Genomic DNA, 24373 nt, shown 5'->3' on the forward strand with positions numbered 1-24373 from the left:
AGCATCCCTCTTCTGGGTTCACGCTTGCGAACTTCACCTTCACATTTACTTTCAATGGTTACAGGATTTACTTCCCTTGCTTTCTCACGTGGCGGGATTCACTTCACTTGCTCTCTTTATAGTTCTTAGGTCAAAGGCTTTCGACTGTACGGGGATTTTGCTTGGCCTCCTCTGTGACCACTTTGACCTATCTTGGCGGCTCTCCTAAGGCCTTCTGGTATCTGTAGTTTTACTCAGATGGGGATCGACCAGAGTTTCTTGGAGCAGCACTCCTGTGGTGTCGATCCCCTTTTGCATCAGGTCTCCCCTCTACAACTTTAAAGTTCTTTGAACTTTTCCCAGTTTGTGACTTTCATTCACCACAGCCCGGTTCTTATCAGTTCTCCCTTTGACTCACCGGCTGTGATGAACCGCTTGGCTTTCCTTGTAGCTGGAGTCAAGGCCGGTAGCACGGTAGCAAGAGTCTCCCTCGCTCCGGCTTATCAACATCGATACGCTGCATGTACCATTGACATCTGCTGCAACACTCTTGGGCTATTGTCCTTGGCCTTACGATTCCTTCTGCTGAGGCTTTGTGGGGTTTTGCCGAAAAGGGCAAGGTCGTGTCTCTCCTGGTCAGCCTCTCAATGTTTTCCGCCTTTCTCCTCCTCTTGAACTGCTGAGTGTTAGGGAGAATTCTCTGTATAGGCTAATTTCCCAAACCTAGTGAGTCCCCCAGAAGCTTTGCTGGACTTTTGGGGTTTATTTTTTTCTCCTGCTAAGAGTGAGACTCTTTTTCTCCCACACTTAGGCACGATTTGAGAATGTCCTTTGACTTTGTACTGTGTTTTATGGTCTATGGTGTCTTTTACTCCAGAGGGTTTCATGTGTTTTGGTAAGTGTGTTACACAGCACCCTCAGTGCAGTAACACAGGGGTGTCATAGTGACCCCCAAACATAGACTCCATACCCTGGGACTGACTACTGTCTCCCAGGGCATGTAAAGTCACCAGTGACTTTACTAGTCTTAAATTGTGAACAGAACCAGTACAAACCATCATAATGTGGAAGTACTGGTAGGGGTAATTAGATTGCCCCTGGGTCTGTTTTTCGAGGGGGCACTGTGCAGTCCCCCCTCGTCGAGTTTCTGGCTGGTGGCAGTGGTTACCACGTGAAATATTCCACGGGAATATTTCCTATGGGATTTTCCCATTCATTTTAAACGCACCACTTTTTTGGTGCAATGTTAAAGATACCGCCGGGTTATTTATTTAATATTTATTCTCCAGTTGGGTCTTTTTGCCAGGACTCGGTTTTAAAATGGCGTTTGTGTTCACCTCTGCAACTTCAACCCAAGTCGAGCCCTTTGTTCCACTTTTGGCGGGCTTCTACACAGAAGCCTCCAAATGTGGTGCCACTCTGTCTGGGTCTACAGGATGTGTGGGAGGGGGGGGGATAGGCACCCTGGACTGAGTTGCCTCGGCAACTCAAGTCGCACTCTTGTGTGATTGGCCCAGTAGTGAGCCGCCCGGCTCACCACTTAGCATGTTTGAGTGACAGCTAGGACTGATAAATGGGGGTTTTCTGCATAAAAGCAGGGCTTTGGGGACTGGAACTTGAGAAGTCGCCACAGGACCTAAAGAATCCGAAGAGGGAGAAGCTGGGCTGACCTGCAACGACGACACCACCGGTGGAGCCCTGCTGAACCGACTCACCACTTCCCAACGACAGAGAAGATCTTCTTCCAGGAGAGTCTTCTTCCTTTGAGCTGGTGGGGTTAACCAGTTCGCCCTCTTTACGCCTTCCTGGATCATCTCATGGTCGAATCGCCCGTGCCAAGCACCCCGGCGGCCGGATAGCCACGCTTCACCACTACCGCGAATAAAAGGGTAGTACCTTTTAACCGGGAAACTCCGCGGCTGGTTTCTTCCCTGGCAGTGCAACGACCTCCAGCTTTCCTCCACGTCGAGATCTTCTCTTTCCCTGGACGAAGCACCGACTTGCACCCGCTGCCAGGAACAACTGCCCCCGCTGGAGCTTTCTCACCATTTCAGGGACTGTGTCCCGCCTGGTCTCCCTTGCAACAGACTGTTCAAGGTGTCCCGTAAATCCTTGACTCTCTATCCTGGGGTGACCTGGGACCTGTTAACTAACTTTTCTGAACTGATCCAACTCCTTTTTGAACTATCTACAAAGACTTTTAAAGTGTACTTCAAATGTGTGATCTTGGGCACATTCCGCCTTGCTCTCTCCAAGAGTGGGCCTGGCCTATGAACTTTTTGCTCTACAGTAGACTCTGCCTTTCTTGACTTGCTGTGGTTCTTTTAAAAGTGTTGGTATTGTGTGCTTTACTATTTCTACCTTTTCTCTTCCTTTTTAAATAATTAGTGGAGTGCCATCTGGTTAAGCGCTCACCTCTATGTTGATAATAAGCGGTGTTCTTTTCCTAAGACTTGTCGTATAAATAATCAGGGAGGTGAACAAGTTCTTACCAACTGTAACGTTCTTTCGACTGGATGTTCCTCCCACATATTCCTCATCTTGTGATAATTCGTTATCTCCAGCTTTGCTGCTTCGGAAAAAATCTTTCTCGGCAGAGGATGCTGTGCTCAAGGTCATGACGTCGATTGTCCCTCGACGGACTCCGTACTCTGTCGACGTCAGCAATGGTATAAATGGCTCTAACCGCGCCCGTTGCTTCAGTTCTGTTTTTTCGATGAAACATATAGGAGGAACACCCAGGCGTGCCCCATGACCGATACATTCTTTGTGAGAGGAAAGTGTAAGAAAACGTAAACTGTACTGTGGGGTAGGATGGGAGGGTCGATGAGGAATACGTGGGAGGAACATCCAGTCGAAAGAACGTTACAGTTGGTAAGTAACTTGTTCTTCGAATGGATTGTGTCCTCCCACGTATTCCTCATCTTGTGATAGGCTCCCATAGTAGTAACAATTTTGGAGGCGGGAGTACTAATTTCAGTTTTCGTGGACAGAATGCAGAACTGCCTTGGCAAATAAACCCTCATTAGAGGAGGCAGTATCCAAACAATAATGTTTAACAAAAGTATGCATTGTTTTCAAGGTTGCAGCTGCACAAATATCTGCTGCCGGGACTCCCCTCTTTAGAGCCACAGAAGTAGCCATTCCCCTTGTAGAATGGGCACGAAGACCATCTGGTGGTTCTTTTCCTGCTGATCTGTAGCATTCAACTATGGCTAATATGATCCAGCGGGAAATGGTCTGTTTTGTTACAGATAAGCCTAATTTATGACCAGTATAACCCACGAATAGTTGGTCATCTTGTCTCAATTTAGCCATCCTTGAGATGTAAAAACTAAGAGCCCTCTTGGGATCTAGTCTATGTAATCTCTCCTCTTCCTTGCCCAGATGAGGAGGAGTATAAAAAGTTGGTAGTACTATTTTTTGTGACAAATGGAAGTCCGAGACTACTTTTGGTAAGTACGAAGGTTTAACCTTAAGGACTTCCTTATGAAAAATAGTATATGGTGGTTTGCATGAGAGAGCCTGAAGTTCACTAACCCTGCGGGCTGATGATAGTGCCACAAGGAGGACAGTTTTTAGAGTTAAAAGCCTCAATGGACATGAATGCAGAGGCTCAAAAGGTATGCAAGTCAAGAATGTTAGTACTAAATTTAAATCCCAAGTTGGTACATGAAAATGTACTGGAGGGTATACATTAGTAAGCCCTTTTAAGAATTGAATGATTAACGGTATTTTGAAATTTTAAACCTCTTCCGAGGAGCGCTTGAAAATGGACAGCGCAGCAAGGTATACTTTGATTGTTCCTATCTGGAGCCCCAGATTAGCTAGATGTAATAGAAAAGAAAGCACCATTGGGGTGCCACACTGAAAAGGGTCCACATCCTTGTCGTAGCACCAGTTACTAAACCTGTTCCAGTGACATTGGAACATAGATTTTGTTGCTGGTCTTCTGGCCGAAAGCAAGATTTTCATTACGTCATCCGGAAGATCCCAATCCATGCGTGAAGGTTGAGTGTCTTGACCTCTGGATGGAGAACCCGACCTTCCTCTTGCGAGAGAAGATCCTCTCTTTGCGGAAGACGTATTGGAGGGCAGATGGACATGTCCAGAAGGTCCTGGTACCACGTCCTCCTGGCCCAATCCGGGGCAATTAGGATCATGGTTTTCCTGAACTTTCTCAACCTCCTGATTACTTGAGGAATCACGGGGGCTGGGGGAAACGCGTACAGCAGTGGAAAATTCCACTCCACTATGAATGCGTCTCCCAGAGCTCCTCTTTGAGGAAATTCCCTTGAGCAGTACTGATCTCACTTCCGGTTGATCGTGGTGGTGAACAGATACACTTGAGGGGTTCCCCAAAGGGCGAAGATCTCCAGAAGGACTTCCTGAGCTATCTCCCACTCGTGAGAGACTGTGCTCTGGCTGCTCAGAGCGTCAGCCGCCGTGTTCTTCTCTCCGGCTAGGTGAATTGTTGATAGAGAGATTCCTTCTCGTATTGCCCAGAACCATAGCTGCATTGCCTCTCTGCACAGTGGTAGTGACCCTACTCCTCCTCTTTTGTTGAGGTAGTACATGGCCACCGTGTTGTCTGTCATTATCAGGACATTCTTTCCCTGTACAGAGGGCAGAAAGGCCTTCAGAGCTAGTCTGATTGCCCTCAGCTCCAAAAGGTTGATGTGTAGTTTGGACTCTGATGGAGACCAACGACCGCTGATTGTCAGATCGTTGGTGTGTGCTCCCCACCCCATGAGTGAGGCGTCCGTCACTACTGTTATCTCCAGCCATGGTTGCCAAAAAGACTCTCGCTTGAGAATGTTGTCGTTACAAGCCCACCATAGAAGATCCTGAGAAACTGCGCTCTGGACTTGCAGAAGATCCGACATATTCCCTGAGAACTGGGACCACTGAGTTCTGAGTGCCCATTGAAGGGATCTCATTCTCAACCTGGCCTCTGGTACTAGGAAAATGCAGGCTGCCATGAGGCCAAGCAACCTGAGAAAATCGAAGGCCGGTAGACCTTGGGAATTCTGGAATTTTGTTACCATCTGCTGGATGTGGAGAGCTCTCACCTCGGGAGGCGAGGCTTTTCCCGAGGAAGTGTCCAAGACTGCTCCGATAAACTGGAGCTTCTGGGATGGTATCATGTGGGTTATCATGTGGAACTTCTTGAAATTGAGGGAGAAGCCCAATTTGTGGAGGAAGTGGCAGGTGATCGAAAGGTGTTCCTGAGCTTGTTCTGGAGAACTTGCTCTGATCAACCAATCGGTAGATGTGAATGCCCCCTCTCCTGAGACTTGCTGCCACAACCGCCAACAGTTTGGTGAAAACCCTCGGGGCGGAGGTCAACCCGAATGGCAGAACTCGAAACTGATAATGAGAATTGCCAATTGCGAACCTTAGGTACTCTGTGTTTTGGATGAATTGGCACATGAAAGTAAGCATCCGGACGGTCCAATGATACCAACCAATCTTGGAGTTGGAGAGCCTGAAGGATCTGAGAAAGAGTCACCATCTTGAACTTGTCCTTCCTGAGGAACTTGTTTAAGTTTCTCAAGTCCAAGATGGGTCTCAGTCCTTTTTTGGGATGAGAAAATATGGGGAGTACCAACCCCTGTTCCTCTCTGCTACAGGTACCAGTTCAATGGCACCTTTCTCTAGCAGGGTTAAGATTTCCTGCAACAGGAGCGGATCCGGAATTTTGGTGGAATTGGCTCCCGGTGGGTGATTGAGGCCTTTTTTGGAAGGGGAGGCAGTAACCTTGGGCTACTGTTTCCAGTGCCCAAGCATTTGAGGTGATGCCCCGCCATTCCTTCAGATGCTGAGAGATCCTGCCTCCCACTGGTGTTTTGTGCAACAAGGTCTCAGAGGGATTTTGGGACGGCTGCAGGAGTGGCTGAGGATACAGATACCGCTCCTGAGGGGGATTTTGCACCTCTTACTCGTGCTCCACGAGGGAAGTTTCTTTTGTCCCTTTGAGAAGCCTGTCCTCTTACTCTACCAAAAGAGGAGTAGTATCGAAAAGAACGAACCCTCCAGGAAGATGAGCTGGAATAGGGTTTTAGAGGCTGGCGCAAAGAGGCACTAAGTGATATAGCTGCCGCTTTCGAGGTCTGAAGTTTTTCTAGGCTTTCATCAGCCTTTCTGCCAAAGAGCCTCGAGCTATGTTGAGGAGTATGTTGAGGAGTCTGGGTTGCACGTCTGGTGCAAACCCCAATTTCCTCAACCACGCAAATCTGCGTAGCACAACGTTTGCGGCCATGGATCTGCTGATACTATCAGCAGTATCCAGTCCAGACTGGGGACATTCCCCCATTGCCTCCTTTCCGTCTTTGACTATATTCAGGAAGCCTTCCCTTTCCTCGCCTTCCAGAATATGATCAGCCGCTGCTGAAATACAGTCCCACAGGGTATGGGTAAACCTGGCTAGGGTACAGGTAACATTTGCCGACTTAAGTGCCATACTGCCTGACGTGAAAACTTTACGTGCCCAGGCATCAACTTTTTTATCTTCTCTATCTGGAGGGATAGTTGGATAAGCAGTTTGTTTTGAAGTGGATGCTGCCTGAATGACTAACCTCTCTGGAGTTGGATGTTTATTCAAATATTCAGGATCCGTTCCAGCTGGTCTATATTTTTTGGGAAAAGTGCTATCTGCAGCAGCAATACTCTCTGGTTTCTCCCAGTTTTTCTCCACAGTCCTTTGAAGGGCCTTGTGGAAAGGGAGAACAGGATCTTTCTGAGGTCCCTTGACGATTATATCCGTCATGTCATCTTGTTCAAAAATGGGTGGAGTATTACCCCAACCCATATACTCAATTACCCTGGTCATAAGACCCCTGTACCCAGCATCGGCATGCTCTGCAGGATCAGGTCTGGCGAACTCTAATTCTGGGGATGTGTCAATTCCACTGGCAGAATGTAGAGTATCACTCAGGTCTCTCATTCTAGATTCCTGATCAATAAGTTCCTCAGGAACTTGTCTTGTACCATAAGAAACTCCAAGAGGAGTAACTTCGTCCTCTTCAGAAGCAGATTCTTCATAAACTGCAGACATAGACTTGAAAAAGTCTGATCTGGGCAATGGAGTGAATCTCCTTTCTTCCTCTACTATCCGTGTCGAAGGAATTGATAAATCCTTCGAAATTGTCGAAGGAGTCTTTGAAGACTTCGAAGATGACTTCGATACTGGCGTTGAGGATGTTTTTGGTTTTGAAGTCGAAACTATTGACGCCGAGGGCGTCGACGAATTCGTCGAAGTCTTCGACGGCTTGTGTTTTTTGCATGGCACTGGAGAAGTGCTCGACTCTCGAAGAGTCTTCGACGGATTTACGTCGACTCGAGTTCTTTTAGATTGGACGCTACCGGTCTTTGCTATGGTAGTCTTGGATTTCCCTTTGTCGTCCAATGGAGCGACTTTAGGGGTATGGCTTTTTCGAGGGTCTTTCGAGGGGGTCGGGGCCGCGTTCTCGAAAACCTCCATCATCTTTTTGTGGAATTCTTCCCTCTTACTGGGAGAATCCGATTTAGTAGGACATCGAATTTCTTCGGTCGACTCTGAAGAAGAAGATGATGAGGGAGATCTATGTCTCCTCTTCATTTTTTTTAGATGATGACGAAGAGTGTCTTGATCTACTCCTAGATCGAGATCTCTTTGAGTGCCTATGGTGATCTGATTCCTTCGAATCAGTCGCTTTCTTATGTCTTTTTGACATAGCCTTCTTCAAGGCTTCCCTCCCCACCGACAATTTACCTCTCCTCTCACGAAGAGCTTTCTTGGTCATGGATTGACAGGACCCGCGGTCGTCGGTTCGGTGACTGGAACCGAGACACCAGAGACAAATCCGGTGGGGATCGGTGATCGACATTTTAGATCCGCATTCTACACACTTCTTGAACCCCGTCTTGGGTGTCGAAGGAGTTGAAGATGACGACATTTTCTTCACAGAAAATAGAAGCGCGCCGTTCTCGATAGCGAAGCGATCGGAAAAACGGAACTGAAGCAACGGGCGCGGCTCGAGCTATTTATACCATTTGTGGCGTCGACAGAGTACAGAGTCCGTAGAGGGACAATCGACGTCACGACCTCGAGCACAGCGCCCTCTGGCGAGAATTTTTTTTTCCGAAGCAGCGAAGCTGGAGATAACAAATTATCACAAGATGAGGAATACGTGATACGTGGGAGGACACAATCCATTCGAAGCATATATTTCTAGTGACTGTGTTTGAACTTGCTTGACATATTAGTGCCAGTGTATTTTTACAAGTGTGTTTTTAAATAAATAATTATATACTTTTATACCAAAGCTCTGGTCAGTGTTTGCTTGTGCTACTGTATTTTGGCAACTAATGTGTATACTCTATATACTGCCTAACTCTTCTTGAGAGAAGTCCGACTGCTCAGCCACAGCTACCAGGTAAATCTGAGTGGTACAGACTGCTACCAATTGGGTTTACTGCCAACACTTGTAGTCTTAAACTTTTTGCAGTGGTCCCTAAGGGAACTGCACAGGTTTCTGAGTAACACTGGGTCTGGATAGCTGTCTCGTTGTGCGGTCTGCCTTGCTTGTACTGTGCTCTCTTGCTCCACCTTTTATCCCTGTGGGCAAGGGAAAGGGCTGTCAGGTGTGTGTGATTCTGATCAATTGCATGACTTTGCCTGACCCTTCTATTGGGACATGTCAGGTAAACAGCTCTGGTGTTAGTCCATTCTCTGGTGTGTTGTATGAAAGTATTTGTGTTAGAAAAGGGGAGGAGGGGCAGTGGTTTTGAATGTCCTACGTGGTAGGATGGGGAAAAGGTGTTGAAAGAAGGGGGATAGCGCGTCTCACCCATCAGTGTCCCACTCCCACTCCATGAGGACCCCCAATCCAGGTTATCCTCCCCTCACTAGTCCATCCCCAGGAATTGGATCCAATAGCGATGGCCGTGTCTTGGCCACCTGGATGACAGATCCCCAGGGTTTAGCCAGGGAGACACCTTCAGGTTTCTCACAGGGGTTATTCGAGATACTCACCCTGAAGGGTCTCAGAGGTTCAAAGTCGCAGGTGGGTCTCAACCGCATTTTCCGATTGGTTTCCATTGGGGCTTCTACTGCTATGCTGAATCTTCTTCTGGAACTCCTGGTTCTCAAACCAACCTGTACAACCCTTCATTGGGGTCCCTGATGGTCTTTCCTGGGGTGCCACCGTATCTGCAAGTGTGGGCAAGAAATGGGACATTCCTGTATTTTCGTATGCAGGCGGATTGCCTATTGCCTTTTCCCCGTTGATTTCTATGGGCACTTTCTACTCACCTGAAACTCTTCTACAATGACTTCCTGGGCACTTAACTGCCTATGGCCATTTGTCCTGCATCCAGTTTGTGTCTAGTGAGTGTTAAAGCCAACGACTAGAATTTTAGCTCATACTCCCCTCTTCTTCAAATGAGAATGCACTGTAACTGCACACTGTACTTTTTCGCTGAAGTGTAATAACATTGTCATTCTTGCAAAAATATATCTTGTGTTTTGGTGGCTTCTGGCTGTGTGTTAAGAGTTTTTTTCAGCCCTCTAGGACCATTATTGCCTGCGATATATGCATTTGTATTTTATTAAATACAATATCCCAGTAGTCTAGAAATTATGTGACTCTGTAATTGTTGGCATTGGTATCCTGCATGCCCATACTAACTGTTTTACTGTCTAGTTCTCATTTCTTTCCACCACTTGCCTTTATATGTATTGTGCCTACTTCTATGTAGTGAACCTACAATACATTAGTGGTGTGTCTTTATGACATTTACTGCTTATATAATATGCTACTTTTTTATACCATGTGGTTTGTTTCTAGTACTTATTTATCTAAAAGAAGTCTATTTATGTATGACATAATAAATGTGTATACTTTTCAATAGATCAGTGGGCTGTATTTTCTATGGATAAGTCTGTGGACTCATTGTACCTTTGCGTCAGCCTACACCACTCCCTCCCTTCATAGGGTTAAACCGGGCTTCTCTGTCACTATCATTTTAAGAGAGGTTTGACTTCCCTTTTGGGGTGGGTCACCATAAGGTTAGTGATTATATCGACCTCACAACAAGCCTGTGCAAAAAGGACCTTAAAAAGGGCCTATTGGTACTTATACATATTACCTTATTTGCTATGATGTATAGTATTGTTGGATCCCGCGTTTAGAAACTGGTCTCCGGTATTATGTGCGTTATAAAAAAAAAAAAAAGGTTAATTATGCATCTAGACATGCACTGAATAATTACTGGGATGGGCATGGATTATATGATGACACATGAAATGCAACTATTAATTCTTTCAACAGTTTCTATTTTAAGATGGTGTCTTATTTCCTCTTCTCGCGCCTTACTTGCTTTTGGTTCGTCTTTAACGGGTCAGGAGGCAAGAAAACGTGTATACGCAGGACAAACAGAATACTTCTCTTTCTGAATGTTAATCGTTCAAAGCATCAATTCTTTTAAAAGGCTGATCAAAAACATTTACTGGGTCATTCCATCATTTATGCACGAGAAAATTGCACACGAGTGGCTCAACCAATGAAAAGCCCTCATTCATAATAGACCACTTCAAAAGGTCAGACAGTACTTACAGTGCAATGCCGGAGGCGGCCTCCTGGCTTCTATGGGCACTAGAAGAGGGTAAGGCGCTTGAGTCTCCACCAAAATAAAATCCTCAAAATCTGCTAATGAATGCGGGACAAATCTCACAGTGTAGTGGCAGCTCATTCCAGGAGCTACCATTCCTCCTTCGCCTGGAAACTTTCCTGCACAGGAAAACAATGGAGACACGCTGAGATGCAAATACGTATTGCACATGTTCCGAATATAGAGTGCAGAAAACGGTATTAGCATACTTGGTCGAAAAACATTGGACCTTTTACTTTTGACCTCATTTTTTAGATCGTTCTTTTGGTCGAAATTCGGTTACATATTTATGGGGTGGGGTGAGGGAATCGGGTGGGGCTGCGGGGGTCACCTGCTGCATTTTCGACAAAGAAGAATTCTGTCAAATGTGAAGAGGTCACATATTTTCGACCAAGTCGATCCAAACCCAGAAAACACTAATGTAAAAGCTACTCACCTGTTGCAATACGTTTGCTGGGAGGGTATGCTCCTCATATTCATATGTAGACTCCTTAGCTATTCCCCATTTTGGTGTCCACTGGGGAAATGCAACATTAGTGCATGCGGTATATACCGCATGGGAAATAACCTATGCAGTAATGCTGTTGAGTGGAGGAAATTTCCTCCACATAAAAGCAGCTGGTGCTGTCGACTTTCAATTATAAACCTCTTCTTGCGTAGGAGAGGAAAACATGCAATATTTTGAAATACTGCGTATGTGACTTTTACTTCCAAACTGGAGCCCCATGTGGCTGCTTTCCACATTATGAAGGCCCATTTCTCAACTGTGCTCCAATTGCTTCTTTTCTCCTGCTCCCTCAAGTAAATGAGGTCTTGGGAGTCCTAGGGGCACAGCGTACTATTTTGATCACATCATATCCGAGATGGCCTGCTTGAACACTACCCATATATTTGGAGACAATATTGTCATGAAAGGGTAGGCCTCCACACCAGTAGCAAACACTCTTTCAGCCCCACCAGGAAATTACAGATCGAAGATCATGCAAGCTGCAAGTGGTGACAGATGAAGAGTGGCAATCGCTTTTTCTCAACTAGCAAAAGAATCACTCCCTTTACCAAGCTCCTGCATACAGAATCTCTTCTATTACAGGGTGTATGTAGCACGTTCGCCTGGACAGCCTAATGACTTTTAGAATTTCCATATGGTCATCATGTAAATTCAAATATCTAAATTGAAGTACTACAGGCGCAAGGCCACCAATGCAGCATTGTGGTGAAATATTCATCCTCAAATACCATTAGAAGACATTGCCTGCTCTGTAGCCTAACATATGAAAACAATGATATATATGACAGATATCAGGCAACCCATTCTGCCTCACCCATGGAGAGGCAATCAAGATCATTGTTGTCTGATATTCTGAACTGTAACAAAGTCACATTAGATACTACTGCCACTCCTCCTGCCCAAATTTCCTTATTCCATGACACCTAACGTAGATACGATTCAGTGCTTAAAATGCGAGGAGTTACTAAATAAGCACAGTGGGATATTTCCCCAGAGTGGGCACAATCTCTGCACTCTGAGATCCACGAAACACCTTATTTAGGAAGTGTGGCCGTGGTAATTACTGGCAGTCTCAGCATGACAGTGCGATTTAGAAAAACCGCTCTGTGTGGTCACAGATCGATCTTTCTAAATAAATCTCTTTTTTTCCGAATTTTAAAAAAACTCCTTTTTCACTTGAAGCCGGAAGGAAAACCCTCATCAAGCTCCAAGCATACAGATGTTTGGTGCAGAGCGGGTGGAGGGTCCTGGCTTTGCGCTGCAGAGCCGAGAAGACAAACCTTCCCTTCAGTCGGACTGCAAATGATCAGACAGCTCCTTTAAGCTCTCGGCTGCTGCTACTGCAACACTATTTAGGCAGAATTACCAGTGGGGAAACAATGATACGCTACAGCTGGCAAACAGTATTGGAAGAAAGAAAAGAAATGGGAGGGAGAGCCCATGCCTGCAGTGGGAATAACCAATCCTGGTATAAGACAAAGGAGAAACTGGGGACTCCCCAATCAACACATTTATTGAGAAATCAGTCTATTCATGCATGCTGCAAAAGATATTAAGGCTCTGCATTCGTTGGCCCAGACTGGGGACAAAAGCAGTGTGAGCTGAGGCGCAGGTGCAAGGAGGAGGAGAAGCTGGTATGAAGAAATACCAGCCCAGACCTTTTAGCCACATAGGTCGTGGCCACAGCAGGATTTGTAAAAGGTTTACAAGTACACCAGGAAGAGGTTTCATAATTGTCTCAAGAAGGCAACCTGACCAAGGAACACTATATGTTTGCTGTAATTCGGGGATATCTGACTGGTCCAGGAGGGCAAACTCAAAGCATGGGGGGAAAAAATAGCCGCTGGTAGGAGTGCCAAGAAATCAGAGAGGTTCTATATCCCAGAGACTCAATTGGCCAAGAAGAGGTTTTAGCACGATATCCCCGAGACTGTATACTAGATTGGGGAGCCCTGTGGGGATTGCTATTCCTTTATTTAGACCTTTCAGAACTTGAGTTGACCCATCATGAAACCTTCAACAAAGTGGGCCTTATTATGAGTTTTGGTGGTATTTCGGTGGTAAATCCTCTGAGATACCACCAAATGGAATTACCGTTACCACCACTTGGTCCTGTGGGTTTACTATGGGATTACAGGTGGTGGTCGGCGGTGTAAATCCCCATTTTCGCGAGTCCATAGTAGTAAAAATTGAAAGCTTTACCTCCAGCATCAAGCTGGATGTAGATCTGCTGCTTTTTGGAGGAAAAGTGGATGAATTACCACTAGGTTATGCCACCAGTGGTACTTCCGCCAAAAAAAGAGGTAACGTCCTGCATTGCCAAAATCGTAATGAGGCCCAGTGTCCTTGCTTATTTCTAATTGGATTCTCCAGCACCTATAGGCACCAATAGGCATTAACCACACCCATACAGGCCAGGTTAATAAAGGTGATGCACTTCTACTTCTTGTGTGTTCTATTGATTCCTCTGTCACAGAACCGGCCCCTCTGAACCTCTAAACAGTGTGTGCAATCAGAGGTAATCGTACATTTAATACTGAAAAGTCCACTATCTGCATACAATGTTTTGGCATGTTCAATGACTGCTTACTGCAAACAGGCTTCTTGTCTTGCTGGCTCTAACCAAAACAAGCATTGGCAAAGCTAACAACTTTGGTTTCTGCAGTTGTTCATTGCATTTTACATTTATACGCGGAAATATATGCTGGCCCCATAAAGAAGAAACATGCATGCTGAAGTGGCCGTCATCGCATGGCTGTTAATAGGCGAGCTATCCATTAGCCTCTGGTGGCTGATCAAATGCTTTAACATTTTAAATGAGCAGCTGAATTGGAAACCTGCAGTTTGCATAGCCTGCTAAGAAGGCGCATAAAATGCTTTTGATCTCGGTACCATCCACCATGTCACCAATGATGCAACACACCTTAAAGTCCCAATTACCCGGGCTGTAACCGATGTACAGCAGAACTGTGTAACCCCTAACATTCAGTTTCCTACCTAAAGTAGGATTGCATCATTTCAAAATAGAATACAGGCATATATGATATATGAGATCATGTGTAGGAAGGCATGTACTGCTTGATAATTGTTTGCCTGATGATGGGTACATTGTGCTGACCAAGATCTTGCACCAGTTTGCCAGTCATGCCCATGTAAAGGGGGTATCAACATACATGTAAACGTGCTAGTTATAACAGGAAGATGAAATAGCATGCCCATTTCGAGTGGAGAAACATTTAAGCAGAATTCATGCCTTACCATCTACCGCTAGGAAACATGTAGCAGCTGCTCTAGTCAGCTTTTGCCAGCATGCTTTAGGTTCCATGCAAATCTATAACCTTCCAACAAAGTGAGGGCCCCATTTGTAAACTGTAGGAATAGCACACACATATGAAGGCTTATAGTGTTGTTTCAGCACAATAGAGTGAAATACATTAGATAACATGTTTTGCTTTCAGCATCTGACCTCCCGTGCATGCATTCCAATCAGCCTTTAATTCTTTGTAGACTTTACTTGCACTATTTCCATCCTGCCCAGCACAAAAATCCCAATTGCGATCAAGAAAAAGAAAGAAAAGATGTGTAGATCTGAAATTGACTTGATTCTGTGAACACGGAATTGTGGGCGTTTCGAAGGAGGGAAGGCCTGAGAAAAGGGTACTTGGAGAGACTAGAGATGCTTCATGATGGCAATGTGGTAAGAGAAAGATTATATTCGTTTTTTATACTGCGTTAGCTCAGCACAGAGGTCTCAAACGCGTGCCAACCTTGTCTGCTTTAAGGATCATTAAGTCCTGCCCAGGACAGCAGTGCATTAGTACGATAGACTGGCCAGAAAATGCTGTCTTATAAGAAACGAGAAGTGCAGAAGTAAAAGCTGGTGCAAAGCAAGAGCAGGCATGTACAAAGGTGGTGGCGATTGCTGTATATTAAATATATATTTAAAGTCTGGGTGCAGGAGGAGCTTGAGATGAGCTTGGGCTATCCTGCATATGTTGTGGGCATGGCTGACCAGGGTCATCCCAATGGATGGGGGCGTGTCTTCTTTAACGGTCTAGATAAATAGGCTGGTCAAGGACTAATGCCCTACGTACATGTGGTGCAAATTAACAAAAATAAAGGAAGTGGTTAATGAGGATGGTATAAGGAAGAGATTGTCATCCCGCTTGAATCTGCACCAAGGGCTTGCACAGCCAACCTCAGGCAGTGCCCGAACCAAACCTTTCCACCTTGAGGGGAGCCCCCCACCATCAGTATTCATCCCCCAGCAGCCAGCCAACCACAACTCGGCATCCTCTTGCGGTCATGCATCAGAACCAAACGCCGTACTAGCTGCATCCAACTCAACCCTCCCCACCTGATTTATGTGACTGCAGTAAAGTCAAATGAAAAAAAGATACAATATTAGAAATACTAATGGTTTATCAATAATACAGCCTAGTGAGAGAGTAATGTGCAAAAAACGGTCGTAAAAGGATGGTCCAAATCAATAGCTTAAAGCATTAAGCACAGAGGTCTCTATATGATTGAAGAGCATTATGTATCAAAGGCCTGGGGCAAAAGCATCACGCTACAGTGGTTAAATCAAGAAGCCAACACAACTTTACACTGAATTAACATGCGATAGTCAAGAAACAATCTTCGATACAGTGTGAGCTTTGCCAGGAAGCAAGAGCCCCAAAAGCAGTGGAAATTGTGCATGTATCTGTCATGGTCTAGGGTTAAGGATAAAGTGAAAGCACGTGATGTGCAGACGAGCAGCACTCATTTGGAGGCTGTGTACCCCCCCACCCTTTAATTTAGATACATAGCCCCCTCCACCCGCCCCTCTGGAATGTGGTGGAAGTGGTAACATTATAGCATATTTGGGTTAGGCCTGTCCAACAACATGGCCAGGAAAACCATTTGAGAGGCCTACATTACTTTTCTGCAGGGATGACTGTCATACAGTAGTATGGGATGGTTTAGGACGTTTTGACCGCATGCAAAAGTTCGCATGGTCAAAAAGTCCTAAAAATGCTACCACCAAAGGTTCGAACACCAAAAGTTCGAACCTTTGGTGGTAGCAATGCAGGTAAGTCTAAAAAAAAAAAAAAAAAAAAAATGACTGCGGGGCTGTCCCCCGCAACACCCCGCTCACTATACTGTGTGGTATAGTGAGCAGGGTTTTGCGGGGGACATCCCTGCAACACACCTGCAAAAAATAACAAAAATAAAAATAAAAACAGGGGCTGCAGGGGTGTCCCCCGTATAGTGAGCGGGATTTGCGGGGGAAACGCCTGCAGCCCCCATAGCATGTAAGTGTGTTTGCATGAGAAAGGTGCAAACTTTTGGTAGTTCGCACCTTTCTCATGCGAGCGATTTTCCCGCAGTAATTTCAGCCGCGGGCAAATCACTCGGATTCGTATGGGATGGCTCCCACCCTATTTAGCCAGTTCCAGAATAATTTTGCTCATTTTCTAGTTTGCCAGCAACTGGATGTGGCCAGGGTGGGAGGCCCGGACATTCAGTTCTTGCGATTTGCAGACAACACAGTGTTACTCAAAGAGAAATAGCAATGCAATTACTTTTTATTTATTTTATTGTTAAAAGAGCGGACCTAGGTCGGGAGAAGCAGAGTGCTGTACAGGGTGTGGGTAGCCACCGTTTGAGCTGGCATCTTAAGAGTAGCACAGTAGTCGGTCTGTAGTCCTTGGTCAGGTGTTGAAAAAGACGTGTTTTGAGAGATTTACAAAATTGGAGAATTGTGGGGCTATTCCGAGCAGATCATGTTCCAAAGAGTGGGTACATGACAACAGGAGGATTGTTTGCAGGTCCTCTTTTTGCAGGCGAGTTATGTGTATAACCTAGTGAGCTTACTTTGTAATTACTGCATTTTCAATAAGCATTAACTATAGGAACACAAGCCCAAATTAAAATATCATAGCTTACTCCCTGGCTGTGTGCTCCATATTCATTATTGTGACTGTTCTTTTGCTGAACTTCTTTTTCCTTCAATTTTCTAAATCAGTTCTGCAAACATTCGTTTGTGCTCATGTAGTCATTTCTAAGGACTGTAAGGCAGGACAGATAAAAGAGAAGGACTGTGAAGGAGAAGGACTGTCCAGGTTCCAGATCTTAACTCCAGCCTATGCTGGTCTGTATGGCACTGATCGAGGCAGGGTCGCATACTTTTCCTAATTCCCATTCCCAGATGGTACCATCACATTGCACTCTGCATCGATGTGCAGAGATTTAGTCCTGCCCCTGTGCAGTAGCACACATGGGCGTTCTTATGCACAGAATGGGATTACCATAATAAATGATCCTGGACCCAAATAACCGGACAAACTCAAAGAATATGGCAAAATACTACTTTATTATTAGCTCAATAAAGTAGGGAAATCTAGCGAACAACAAATCGTAGCCCACACACTCTCCATCATATTTTGATTACACAAAGACTATCGGACATATGGATTGGTTAGGGGAACACATCTACTTTTAGTTTATGTAGGTGTTAGTAACATGATTGACTGCCCCTCATTTGGCAAGCATGCCTTAAACGTCCCTCTAACTACATACAATACAGATTATGGCAGAACAACAGCAGCGGATTGGCCCCTTCAACAATGTATTTTCACCATTGCATAGGCCGTCATGATTGATTGTCATTCTGTCCCAACCTTGGACATTCGGCTTGTTAGCAGCACGTAAGCAAAATGAAACCCAGGTGCAGAGAACAACATCAGACAACTTCCCACTTGCCCAATTAGTCTACCATCTCATCAATTAAGCATTCAGCCAAGGCTTCTTTGTACTTGACCTTGCTAGATGTTCTCTTCTCTGGAACTTTAAAGGGAGTGAAGGTTCATTGTTATCTTCGTCAGGAGCTTATGAATAGGTCTTGTTTTCTGGTATTGCACCATGTGTTAAAAAGACCATGATTTTGTCCATCTCACCTTTCTATTTAGTGCTATTTTATTCTATAAGACTGGGTGTCATTACTTTCTTCAGCCTCTGGAGACTTAGCTGCTCCATCTTACTTATTCTTTCTTCATCTTTAATTGTTAAATACTTGGCATTCGCACATGTTCGCTCATTTACTTAATCTAAGACAAATATGTCCTGTCCACATTGCTTATCCTTGTTGACTCCCTTTGTACCCTGCAATTGTTTCTTACTGTGGCATCCTTGATCCTTGGCCAACAGGGATTCTTTGCTTGTGCACAAATGTGTATTTCCAGCACCTGTCAGCTCTGCAGCCCTGGTCTCTCTCCTTCAAGCTTCTTGTTTACTTTTATTCAGAGTCGACATCCATCTTTTCAACACAGTCGCTTTACCCGGGTTATATTTTCTACTACAGCAAGCTTCTATATAACTCATCTACCTTGCGTTTCTGCGTATATACATTTACTACACATCTGGTTACTTATCTTCTGTGTATATATGGTTTCTTCTTACTCGTGTATATACTTGTGAAAAACAGATTGTTTTTCCCTATCTACTCCCTGGGGATAGTCTGCTCAGGTGTCCAGGGGACGGCCATCGCTGCTGGATACAGAACCTGAGGGTGGACAAGCGAGGAAGGATCACCTGGGTAGAGGGTCCTCGGGGATTGGGAGGGAGGAACCCGAAGGTGAGACATGGTATCCTCCTTTTTCAAATACCCCCTACCCGACATTTCCTCTGCCTTCATGGGCTACTACGGGTCCTATCCAGTTACACCCTCCCCATTTGCAACATGTACTGAAAGAGGAGGCATCCGAGACCAGGGAAAAAGAAATTAAACACAGTACCACGTTTTCTACAGCTACATGTTTACCCCCCCCTTTCTTGACAGTGATTTACCCAATTTACCCAGAATCCCTAGGGAACATTACGAATCCCAAAACCCCCCTCCCCATTTCCAACAAACACTGGGAAAAAAAGAGGCGACGTAGCAGTGAGGATTGCCTCTGAGAAACACATTCAGAAACAGAGGGATGACTGCTGCTAACCACTACTACGCTGTCCATCTAATAAGGTCAGGCAGGGTCAGGCAATCAATCACAACCATGCACACATGACTGCCCAGCAAGGTATAAAAGGTATGGTGTTACACAGAGTTGAGCTTGCTGTGGGTGCATACTGGACAATGAGAGCCAAGGAGCAGGGAGCTGCAGAGGAAGGCAGAGGAAGGTGCCTAGAGAGTCCGGTAGAGAGTGGAGTGGCAAAGTGCTGGCCCGGTGTCCGGAGGGGCTGCAGCGTCGCTAGGGAGCTGTGTCTCCAGAGAGCCGGAGAAGGGCAGACTGCAGCTTGCTGGCCGTGACCAGCCAAGTGCTCGTTTCCCTGGGTGTATTTATGGGGCCCAGGTGTCAGAGGGGGCAGTGGAAGAGAACCCAACCAAAAGCTGTGTGAAACGGAACCCAAACAAGGCTAACACAGCAACCAGTGAGTTTCAAGACTGCAAATTGAAATCCGGTATGCGTGTGAAGTAAAAGCCAGTTTTGATGTAAGAGAAAAGGAAATATAGCAAGCTAAAATCACCCAAGATCTCTGAAAATAAAGGAAATGTTGCTTAGGGGAGCTAGCAAAGTGGGAGCAAAGTGTCAAAATTAATTAAATAAAAGTCAGAATGTCTCTGTGAAATGTAAGTGAAGGGGATCTGTGTGAAGATCGAAGTGTGATCAAAATAGAGAGCCTAAAAGTAAAAAACTGTTTTTGAAGCTGGAAAAGAAAGTTATATTGTGAAACGAAGAGGGTAAGAGTAACCCGAAACCAAGAGTGAGAGTGACCCGGGAAGAAAGACAAAAAGAAGGTGCCTGGGGCACATGCACACGAAAGCAGGAGTGCCAGGGGCCCGTTTACAAGTATATGAACTTTAAGCACGCCACGAGGGCAAAGTAAAAGAACTGTGATACAAAGAAACTACAATTACTCAAAATCATTGGTGTAGAAAGAGTTCATGAAGATTGTTAAATTGTTTAAAAAAGGTAGGCAGAGGGGGGCGTGGCTTGGAGCCATGGCGGTCAGAACGGCTCTGTGAGAGCTCCCGGCTGGTGCCACGCAGCCAACAATAATGCACCGGTAAAACTGAAGTGATTGTATCCAAAGACGGCGTATTCGGAAGCCGGCAAGTTGCAGCAGACTTTGTCCGATCCCCGTCCCACCATGATGCTGGGACCAGAGGTTCTCCTGCCCCAAGCCCCAGCATGATGCAGAGAAGAACCCAGCAGTAAAATGGCGGCTACCTCCCTGAACTGAAAATGCATACAGCCTCAGCCGCACACACAAATCCTGGTCACCTGGAGGTGATTTAGCAGGGACTTCCTACCCCTCCTGGGGACTCCCACACTCCGATCCCCCGACCGGAGCATCCCCCCAACACCAGATCCAAGCATAAAGGAAAGCCAGCCCGCGCAGAGTCTTCTCATCCTGCTCCCCACCTTCCGGCTTCAACCGCATCGGCGTGAAGCGCGTTAAATCCCTCGCTGAGACGGACGGAGGTCCATACCGCCACAAGGGAACCTTGAGGCACATGGGTCTATCTAGGTGCACAAACCCCAAAGAACATGGCTACGGGCAGCATGTGCCCGGTAGTTGCGACCTCCTAGGTGATCCATGCCTCATCCTCAACTCCCAGTCTCGGGGCGCTAATACGAAGCATCAGCTAGCCGGAGGAGGTGCAGGAGCACCATGTCCTGGCTACTGATCTCCCTCTCCCGCAAACCTGATACACCCTAAGGCTGAGTCCGACCTCCAGGACTGAAACGCAACCTAGCTGAGCCTCAACACTCAAACGGTTTACCCGTACCCCCGACGCCAATGTGGACCAACGCATGCTGCGCTTCTCATCATCCTGCAATGGGGGGAAGACTGACAGCCCGGCCCTACACGGTAGGCACCACACAAGTCTGGGGCCACAAGGTAGACCTCACCTATCATCGGAGAGACCGCTCATGAGACCCATTAAACCACTCTCAGCACAGGAGCCCCCAGAGAGCCTCACAGAGCCCTCCAACACACCCGATACTCCTGGGGGGCAGGCTCCATTGGAAGAGCACCGGACACGAGCAGAGCCCTTCCTCCCCAGGGTCTGGCTGGAGCTGACTCTCCTCCTGACCTGCACCCAGTAAATGCACACCCTGGCATCTAACCAAAGGTAAGACGGCACCTGCCGTACTACCCAGTGGTCCACCCCACACTGCCTCAAGCCTGGCAGCCCCCCCCCCCCCACTCGCCATAGGGAACCCTAGGCTCTTATGAAGATTCTGCAATCAGGGAAGCAACAGTGACTTATTATAACCCCCAGCCACCCTTGAGCACCAGCGCCGAGTCATGGCCCACAGCCCGGCAACCCAGAAATTAGCGTTCTAACTACTTAGGCCACACGACAATCCCTAGCACTGGAGTGGCAGCGGTACTGACGGCCTAGCCCTGCTTCTCTCCGCTTGAACCCACCACCAAGACCCTATCTGTAAAAGGGGCCTGCAGCACTTCCGTGGGACCCCAAGCCCACTGCCACGCCATACCCATTAGCAGGATCGCCAGGGGTGGCACCCTGCACCACGAGAGTAATACCTGAAGGGGAATTGAACTTAAGCATAGCACGCATTACCATTAAGCACCAAAGCACAAGACAGGGCACAAACAGCGCAGATCCCACCCACCATCGCAGGGGCAACCAAAACACAATGGCCAAGAACCCCAAAACAACAAAGCAGATAGACATCGCAGCACTGCTGACGACCCCCATGGCGGAGACAATAAGATGAGGGGAGTGCAATGAAACCACAGCCTCAAGAAATCATCCAGAAATGGCGCCTCACCAAGCAACATAAGCAGTCACGACATCTGACCTCCAATAGCTATTATCAGCTATCACCAAGGAATAGCAGTAAGGCACTGAAGAAGTGATGAGCAAGATCTCAACCCTGGACAAGCGAGTGGGGGGAAATAGAAGCCAGAACAGTGGCAATTGAAACCACACTTTATGAACAAAACGTCGAAATAAGGGAGGGAGCAGATAGGATCGCAGCACTCGAAGCCAGGTGTAAAGCACTTGAATCCAAACAGGAAGACGCAGAAAACCGATCTAGGCGCAATGACATCTGCCTGCGGGGAGTCCCAACATCAGTCTCTGACGAGGAACTAGGGTCCTATGTAAGCAACCTATTCTGCTTTATCTTTATCCTCCCAGAATAATCCCCCTAGAACAGAACAAGAATAAAGCAGAGCACTGCCACTTAATCGGATGTACTAGCAAGAGGACACTTTTATAAAGTAAAGGAAGAGATAATGCAGTAAGCCAGGAGTTCAGAATTGCTCTGGGAGAGGAAGGTTCCATACTGCTGGGGTTTCCCCACTGCCCTAACCTTCACCTGGGAGGACAAGCCCTGGCATATCCTCTCCCCAAGGGAAGCAGAGAGGTTCCTGTACCCAGAGGCCGAGGTGGACGACCTTGGCGGGGGAGCTTCCGCCACAGAGGACACATCGAGGGAGCCCCCGAGGTCCTGTCCCGGGTGGAGGGACGGTGTAGGATTAGAGGCCCTCTGTCCAAGAGCAAAAGCAACAATAACTGCTGAATGTATAATCCCCCCTCTCCTGCACTCTACCGGCAGCTTAGATCACCACAATCTGGGACCACAATGGGCCAGACGCATCTACTGCGACCTTGGAAAGAATTACCAAGTTGCACCACTAAATTGCCACGCTGCAATACCATTGGGCTCCACATGACGCACCACTCCATCATGGCCCCCACGGGAACACAGGAGCCAGACTCCCTGCAGCAGCATATGCTATCCACTAAACTCATGAAACACCAATCACCTGATCACCAAGCTTTACCAGAGCCATAAGAGGTGCGGTAGCCTCTACCAGAGTTGGTTGCGTTGGCTCAGCCGAATACCCTGTTGGTTGAAGGCTGGCCATGCCAACCTGTTTTTTTCTTTGAGGGGGGGTAATGGGGAGGGAGAGATTTGGGGGGGCGATACAGAGAGATGAGGGAACACTTAAAAGGGAGCAAGCTATGCAGAAAAGCAATCCACGCTGCAAGGGAATCCTACCATTGAGACCTAAACTGGCCCACAAGCTGAAGCGAAATCTCTCACAGGAGCTATGGGAGGCACTACGCAAGGCGACCAGATTCTGCCCAAATAACTGCCACTAACAAGGAACTCACCATGATACCATGGAACGTACAGGGGCTAAATGTCCCGGAAAAAAGGAAATCGTCGGAACGCAGGCTCTCCCAGCTCGCAGCAGACATCGTCTGCCAATAGGAGACCCAGGAGACCCACCTCCTGGCGGCGGACGAAAGGCAAATCAACTTCCAGCAATACCCAAAATGATACTTCGCACCATCAGGACAAAGCAAGAGAGGTGTGGCCCTGCTGATCAGTCACGATCTTCCCCTAACGAAAATCACAGTCAAAAGAGACCCGGAGGGGAGATATCTCCTATTGAAGGACCTCCTGGTTGAGCTGCCGATCACCCTAGCAGTAATATATTGCCCGAACAGCGCCAGGGCCGCTTTCTACCCAACATCTTACCAATCATAACCACTTTCACCAAAGGCCATCTACAAATCGTCCAGGACTTCAACCTAACACCGGATCCAAAGATCGATAAAACACTGCCCCCCTCCAGGAAGACTTCACTAAAGCCCTGGGGATGGCAGAATTCCTAAGGGAAACAGAGACTATTGACATCTGGAGACTGACCAACAAGGGGGCCCGGGACTACATGTTCTTTTCGCAAGTCCACAAAGGATATTCAAGGATCGACCTGCTACTAGCATCCAGTGCTCTCTTCCCATGCATAGAGGACATTACAAATTGGGCACAGGATAATATCAGACCATGCCCCAGCCATTATGCGCCTACGAGTGCAGGGGCTGCCGGATGCTCCACAAAGATTCTGGAAGCTGCAGGACCACATCCTGGAAGACATTGAAACTAGCACGGAACTAGCAGAAACCCTCAAACTATTTTAAGGAAAACACAACGAATGAAACCTCAGAGGCAATCATCTGGGACGCAATGAAGCCAGTAATTAGGGAGGTGGCAATCAACTTCACGGCAGGGCACAGATGTCGGACCAAACTGCAGCAATCTAAATTGGAAGAAAAGGTTGCGGAGCTGGAAGTCAACTTCAAGAGACGCCAAACCACGAAAACAGGCAGGGAGCTCAAAAAAGCGAAGGCAGCACTAGAAATGCACTTAGCGGATCGATCAGCCAGAGCCCTGGCATATACTAAACATTATTACT

General features: G+C 46.8%; 1 protein-coding gene across 2 annotated transcripts in view; it reads right to left on the bottom strand.

Moving 5' to 3' along the window:
• The window catches only part of DLEC1 (DLEC1 cilia and flagella associated protein), a 1790999-nt gene that overhangs the window by 1339450 nt on the left and 427176 nt on the right, over window positions 1-24373 (bottom strand). For both annotated transcript variants that reach the window (XM_069647686.1, XM_069647685.1), the window contains exon 10: window positions 10578-10751. In XM_069647686.1, coding sequence (XP_069503787.1) covers window positions 10578-10751 — 174 coding nt within the window. The remainder of the gene's footprint in view (window positions 1-10577; window positions 10752-24373) is intronic.

The sequence above is a fragment of the Ambystoma mexicanum genome, chromosome 2q, assembly GCF_040938575.1.
Source record: "Ambystoma mexicanum isolate Mex_15411 chromosome 2q, UKY_AmexF1_1, whole genome shotgun sequence".
Lineage (NCBI taxonomy): Eukaryota > Metazoa > Chordata > Amphibia > Caudata > Ambystomatidae > Ambystoma > Ambystoma mexicanum.